The sequence below is a fragment of the Carya illinoinensis genome, chromosome 12 (genome assembly GCF_018687715.1).
Source record: "Carya illinoinensis cultivar Pawnee chromosome 12, C.illinoinensisPawnee_v1, whole genome shotgun sequence".
Lineage (NCBI taxonomy): Eukaryota > Viridiplantae > Streptophyta > Magnoliopsida > Fagales > Juglandaceae > Carya > Carya illinoinensis.
Genome location: NC_056763.1, coordinates 28176843 through 28184059, shown reverse-complemented (window position 1 = coordinate 28184059; position 7217 = coordinate 28176843). Strand labels below are relative to the sequence as shown.

Here is a 7217-nt window from a genome sequence, read left to right as displayed (position 1 = left end):
CAAAACAAACCAACAATTAAAACTGTAAATTTACATATTAGGATAAGGCCGCCGAGGAAAATACAAACCTACAATATATATATATATAGCAACTATCCAAGGTGGCAAAATCGTCAACTTCATTGTAACTCTCAACTTGGATTAACAAAACGCAACTTGAGCTTCCAGTACGTTTCTGTCAATTTTGGTTGTAAAATTTTATTTTATTTTTGTAGTGTTAACGGGTAATTGTCTATATGGGGAAAACAACACCTACCCAAGGTCCCAAATCAACATTCAATTCATGAGCGATCACGAGGACTTGGAGGAATAAGAGCAACCATCGAGTCACAACCCAACTACATTTTATTTCCAATTTATCAATAAAATATTATTTTTTTAAACAAAAAATCAAATACATCAAATCAAAATTAAAATAAATATTTCAAAAAATATATATTTTATTTAAAAATTGTATAAAAATTGTAAAGGAATATAATTATTGTTTTATCATTTCTATATCGAGGAGTTAATGGGATGATAGAATGCCTAGATGCTTCAAGACACCTGGATTTTTGCTCAAGCTATAACAGAATAATGATTTATGAATTAAAAGATCAATTTTCAAAAATTGCAAACGAAGTTACAGCATAATTAAACACATCAATTCATGAACGGAGTTCATGCTAGACTCCATGTTATGACTTTATAATAAGAGGAGTGATAAATTTACAAAAGAGATTTGACAAAAATAAATTTATAAATTAATATAACTTCAAATAATATCTAAAATCTAGTTTATAATAAAAATAATTTTATAATATAATAAACTGCATGATTAATTTTTAAATTTACTCTATAAAATTACTTTGTAACTAAAATATTTCTTTTTCTCGTAACATAAACTACTCACTTCCTCAACTAGCGTCTCTTGATCGATGTGAAACAACATTTTCGACGATTTCAAGATGGAGGGATTATCTCATTTTGACAAGCATTTGGGATTATATTTATATGAATAATTGTACTTATTATCCCTATACATAATACTTATTTTAATTTTTTATATAATAAGTATGTAGTGTATGGATGATAAGTAGAACAATTTAATTAATTTGATAAGAATAAAATAAAATAAAAAATAATTTTAAAATATATAAAATATGTTGTGTGAGATGATGAGTAACATGCTTCTATTTATATATATTGCTTGTCATATAAAAATATTTATTTACTAATTTTTAACTATAATAATAATAACACCTAACTTCCGCCAACAAAAATGAAAAAAAGGGGAGCCACGCAGTTTGTGATCCCCGTAATGTGATGACTGATGAGGCTATGGTCCAGGGGAGGGCATTTTCGCCAGTTCTGCTCCTTCTAGGACTACCCCTTAACTGTCCCGCTTATGTAGATTTGGGAATACATGTAACATATGCGCCGGGGGGGCGGGGGGTTGTGGGGGGACAGCCACATGGCGTGTAGTCCCCGTAATGTGATGACTGATGAGGCTATGGTCCAGTGGAGAGCATTTTCGTCCGTTCAACAACTTCTAGGACTCCCCCTTAACTGTCTCGCTGATGTAGATTTGGGTATATATATGGGCCTCCGCGAACTTCTCTACCAGTACCATATATATCTTCGAGCTCTGTCTCTCCGTAACACACTCTATTTCTCTCGTTCTTTTGCTTTCCTCACTGGTAAGTCAATTGGATGCTTTTTTTTTTTTTTTTTTTTTCTTTTTTCCCCTCTCTCAAACTGCGTGTTTCATGTCATTGTTTATAGCAGGAAGTGCTAGTTTCTTAAGCATGATTATTTCTAATTGCAAATTAAAGCGGAGGATACATCTTATTCTGTGATATATGACATGATCATATGATTTTGATTTATAAGAGAAACTTAAAAATTATTCTTGCAAGTCAAATATTCCAATATCAATAATGTAGATGGCACTATTGGGTGGTTTTGGGCATCTCTAAACTTTAAAAACTAGTTCAAGAGGTGAGACTTTTTCTCACATTTATAAATTGACCACCTTCCCCTTCCACCACCGATGTGGAACAATCCCAACAGGTAGTAGAATCATCACTTGTTATATTAATTATAGCGTTTGCTTTTATTTAATAACATACATAATTTTCTTACTATGATTTGGGTGCTTGTGTGTGTGTGTGTCCCCTATATATGGGAGTTTTATTGGGATATGGTGGTAGGTATAAGATGTATTTGCGTTTTTAGCAGTGGGATTAATTCTTAGTTTAACTACATATGGGTATGTGAGTATATATACATGGAAACTGATTAATTTTGATTCTAGCTTGATTTGTTCTCGGCATTTTATTTTGATTTGGGTATGTTTGGTTGCATGGAAAAAGCGGAAGCAAAAGAAAATTTGAAGCTTATATCTTTTGCAGTTTAGTAAATTCTAAAAAGCTAGCAAGAACCAATTTTTTCGACTAAGTAATTGTACAAGATGTATACTGCTCTTTACCTTCAGTTTGTAAGCAACCAAATGAAGACTGGGAGTATCCTTACTGTGAGATGAGATCTTCCTTCTATTTTATTTTATTTCTTTAAAATGGGTGATTTTTTATTCATTGTGGGAATTATATGTTTCTATGTATCTGCCTTGCGCCTTTTTCTTTCTTTCTTTCTTTCTTTTTGCTAAAAATTTAATCAAATCATGGTAAAGTACTTAGTTGTAATGTTTTTTTTTGGTAGGCAGTGCTGGTTTGAGTCTTTGAGATGGCCAATTATACCCCAAAGAACATCCTCGTTACTGGGGCTGCTGGTTTCATTGCATCCCATGTTGTCAACCGACTCATTCGTAACTACTCTGACTACAAAATCATCGTGCTTGATAAGCTTGATTACTGCTCAAATATTAAAAACCTTCTTCCCTCTAAATCATCTCCCAATATGAAGTTTGTCAAGGGGGACATTGCCAGTGCTGACCTTGTCAACTACCTCCTCGTCGCCGAATCTATTGACACCATAATGCACTTTGCAGCCCAGACCCATGTTGACAACTCGTTTGGTAACAGCATTAAGTTTACCAAAAGCAATATCGCGGGTACCCATGTCCTTTTAGAAGCCTGCAAGGCCACTGGCAAGATCAAGAGGTTCATCCATGTCAGCACGGACGAGGTCTATGGGGAGACAGATGGAGATGCTATTGTCGGAAACCACGAGGCCTCTCAACTCCTCCCAACAAATCCATACTCTGCATCAAAAGCTGGAGCAGAAATGCTTATTATGGCATATCATAGATCATATGGGTTACCTGTGATAACGACACGTGGGAATAATGTTTATGGGCCCAACCAGTTTCCTGAGAAATTAATACCAAAGTTCATCCTCTTGGCTATGCAAGGGAAGCATCTTCCAATTCACGGCGATGGGTCTCATGTAAGGAGTTATTTATATTGCGAGGATGTTGCTGAGGCTTTTGAAGTCATTCTTCATAAGGGAGAGGTAGGTCATGTTTACAATATTGGGACAACGGAGGAAATGAGAGTTACTGATGTGGCCAAAGATATATGCAAACTTTTCTCAAAGGACCCAGCGACAAACATCAAGTTTGTTGAGAACAGACCATTTAACGACCAAAGGTACTTTCTAGATGATCTGAAGCTACGTAAATTGGGATGGTCTGCGCGGACTACTTGGGAAGAAGGGCTGAAGAAGACCATGGAATGGTACGTCAACAATCCTGATTGGTGGGGTGACGTTTCCGGAGCACTGCTACCTCATCCAAGAATGCTGATGATGCCTGGTCAGACAGATCGGGGACAATTAAATGGTCCAGAAGATGGCAAGTTTGCATCTCATGATGTCTCAAGTAATACCTTGTTGCGGGATCCATCTTCCAAACGAAGTGGCTTTCCTAAAAAACATTCCTTGAAGTTCTTGATCTACGGTAGAACTGGTTGGCTTGGAGGTCAGCTAGGAAAGTTATGTGAAAAACAAGGAATTCCATTTGAATACGGAAGAGGGCGTCTAGAGGATCGGTCATCACTTTTGGCAGATATTCGTAATGTTAAGCCAACCCACGTTTTTAATGCTGCTGGTCTGACTGGTAAACCTAATGCAGATTGGTGCGAGTCTCACAAGGCAGAAACAATTCGCACGAATGTTGCTGGAGCCTTAACCTTAGCGGAAGTTTGCAGAGAGCATGGACTCTTGATGATGCATTTTTCTTCAGGGTGTATATACGAGTATGATGCTGCACATCCTGAAGGATCTGGCATTGGATTTACAGAGAATGACAAACCCAATTTCGCCGGTTCTTTCTTTTCCAAAACCAGGGCCATGGTAATTTATTAAGAATCATTGTCTATTTCTGTATCTTTTTTGAGATTATGTGTTTGCCCTAATAAGTTCATTTTGTTTTTTAACCAGGCTGAAGAGTTGTTGAAAGAATATGACAATGTCTGCATTTTAAGAGGTCGGATGGCAATATCATCTGACCTAAAACATCCGAGCAACTTCATAATTAAGATTTCTCGTTATAGCAAAGTGGTTAACATCCTAAATAGCATGACTGTCTTGGATGAGCTTCTACCCATTTCAATTGAGATGGCAAAGCGAAATTTGAAGGGTATATGGAACTTCACAAACCCCGGGGTATTGAGCCACAATGATGTTCTCGAGATGTACAAGCGATACATTAACCCTGAATTCAAGTGGGCAAACTTCACACTTGAAGAACAGGCCAAGGTCCTCGCATCTGCTCGAAGCAACACCGAGTTGGATGCAACGAAGTTGAAAACAGAGTTCCCCGAGTTGCTATCTATCAAGGAGTCGCTAATTAAATATGTCTTTGGACCCAACATGAAAAACTTCACAGAATAATCAACACTTCTCTGTCTTAGACCTCGTGACTATCCTCTACGTTCTGCACTAGGTGATATGGTTTCAGCTTCCCCTCTGACGTTTGTCAGCTCTTCCAATAATTATTCATCCTTAGCTTCATGCCATTATTATTTCCACTAATATTGCATAAGATCCTGACGAAGAGGGTAATCCTATTAGATTGGCTTCTTCCATTTTTCTCTACTTGTTGTATTTAATAATTGATAATGACCATGGCTGTGAAAAAACAGAAGCCTTGGTATTCTCTTCAAGATAAATTCAGACGATGAAAACTTTTTTTGATCATTAGAGAAGAATTTTTAACATCTAGTGAATTCAAACTGAATGCAATTTCTAAAGATGGACTTGAGCCAATATATAATAATTCGCGTAAGTCTTATCTTTTTAGCATGGTTCCATGCTACTTGAAAAAATCATGATATCCCATCCACCAAACCACATGTGAGTCCGCCTCTTATCATGCACCAAGCTAGCCAACACCCTCGCGCGACAGTCTTGAGGACTTTCATCTATATTCCATACCAATTGATATGAGCTTGAAGTCTGAAACCTCTTTAGGCATAACCAAAAGGGAGTATAAAGGATGAGTGAGAACATCATTATGTTAGCTCCATTTCCAGTTAAAAGGGATAAAGTGAAATTATTGTCATTAATTTATTAATCTAAAATTATAAGAAGTTATACACTCACAATCAATTCATAACTATTTCACAACTTGTTAATAAAATAAAATAATATATATATTTTTTTTATAAAAAAAATTAAGCACATCAAGTTTTAAAAAAAAATTAAAATTAATATTTTATTAGATATTTATGTAAAAGTTAATGTATAATAGTCAGATCTTTATATTTTCTTTTATCCAAAACTCCAAATGCCTTGTACAAATCAATAAGAAAAATTATATTTATAAGTAGGTGTGAATAACACATCTAGTAGAATGCTTACATGACATAATTTGATTTTAAATAGAAATTTTAAAATTTGAAGTTTATAAATCAAATCTTACCATTTAAATTCGTGCAATGCTATACAACCTCCAAACCTCTACATACCATTTTTTTTTTTAAATTTTCAAATTTTTAATATTTTTAATTTTTTTGAGTTTATTTTTCTTAAATTAATTCAATTCTTCTATTCATTATTCATATATTAAATATTTGAGAAAAGAAAAAAAAATTAAAAATAAAAAAAAATGTGATGTACGAAAGTTGTGTGAATAGTAAAAAGTTGTGTAGATTTTTTCTTTAAATTCTGTAAATTACATACTAACTTAACAACAGAATAATTATGTCAATAATAAGTAGGATAATTATGTCAAAACGGACTGGACCTGCATCGGCAATCGACGCCGGACGGACTATCTTCGGCCGGTTTGGTATGCAGAGGGGTCGCATGTATGATGTATGCATGCCGCCCACAGATGACCAAGCTTTGCGACTTTTCAAGGTTATCTAGGCAGATCCAAAAATACACAACACATGAGCCTACCAAACCAGATTTGTTTGACTAAGGCCGGGCTTGAAGCATGCGATCAGATATAAAATCCTCATTTTATTATTATAAATTTTTTAAAATTTTATATTAAATATAATAAATAATTAATTTTTTTTAAATTTTAAAATAATAATAATATTAAAAAATAATATTTTAAATTTTTATCTAAAATAAAAAATTCTCGTCTCATTCACCAAAACTACCCGCCAATGCCATTATTATAGGAGTACACTCTTGGTTTAGATTAAGCTAATTAAGGTCTATACAAATCAATGGGCCGGGTCTCTTTATAAATTACATAGCCCACGCCTTCATATCAAATATTCTTTCAAGTTTTTATTTAGTTTTAAAATTTTTAAATAAAAACATAGAGACGTAAAGTAATTCATACCTTAAAATTGGCTAATAAACTAACCATTCCTTTTGTGTTAAAAGTACAATCGAATTTCAACAATAAAATCATGGGTGGTCGTGAAAGAGTATAGCTCACAAATTTGATTGTTCTTCATTAAGGTTGTCCATAGTCATTTATGATAGGGAATTAAGAAATTCAGCTAGTGACCCACTTTTTTACAAATAGTTTGTATAGAATTTGTTTGTTGGACGTTAATACCTAACATTACTTCCTAAAAAATGACTAGCTTATAAATTCAGCACAACTAGCTCACAAACTTAAATGGCATTAAATTTTTTTTGCCTAATTAATAGAGGTGTAAAAAAAATTGGTGAATTGGTAAACCAGATTAGACGGTACGGGTTCGGTCTAGTCCCGAATTTGGTTCGGTCTGGTACAGGTTTTATTTTTCTTAAAATTGGTCAAAATCGATCCTGTTTCGATTTTTCTTTTTCTAAAATCGAACCAGACC

The 7217-nt window shown here is 34.2% G+C and overlaps 1 protein-coding gene across 2 annotated transcripts; it reads left to right on the top strand.

The window, feature by feature from the left end:
* The first annotated feature begins 1530 nt into the window (after positions 1 to 1530).
* LOC122289041 (trifunctional UDP-glucose 4,6-dehydratase/UDP-4-keto-6-deoxy-D-glucose 3,5-epimerase/UDP-4-keto-L-rhamnose-reductase RHM1-like) lies at positions 1531 to 5139 on the top strand. Of its 2 annotated transcripts, none has more exons than XM_043095942.1 (3): positions 1531 to 1679; positions 2701 to 4293; positions 4381 to 5139. In XM_043095942.1, exons 2-3 carry the CDS (start codon positions 2725 to 2727, stop codon positions 4831 to 4833), a joined length of 2022 nt encoding a protein of 673 aa, XP_042951876.1. In that variant the 5' UTR covers positions 1531 to 1679; positions 2701 to 2724; the 3' UTR covers positions 4834 to 5139. The 2 variants fall into 2 exon arrangements, with proteins under 2 accessions (XP_042951876.1, XP_042951877.1); XM_043095943.1 differs by having other exon boundaries at positions 1539 to 1679; positions 2705 to 4293.
* Positions 5140 to 7217: the final 2078 nt, after the last annotated feature.

Bases quoted from the DNA above. Each gene is read 5' to 3' on its own strand.
- LOC122289041 (XM_043095942.1), top strand. From the start codon at position 2,725: ATGGCCAATTATACCCCAAAGAACATCCTCGTTACTGGGGCTGCTGGT. The intron at 4,294-4,380 runs GTAATTTATTAA...TTTTTTAACCAG, and splicing joins TTTCCAAAACCAGGGCCATG to GCTGAAGAGTTGTTGAAAGA.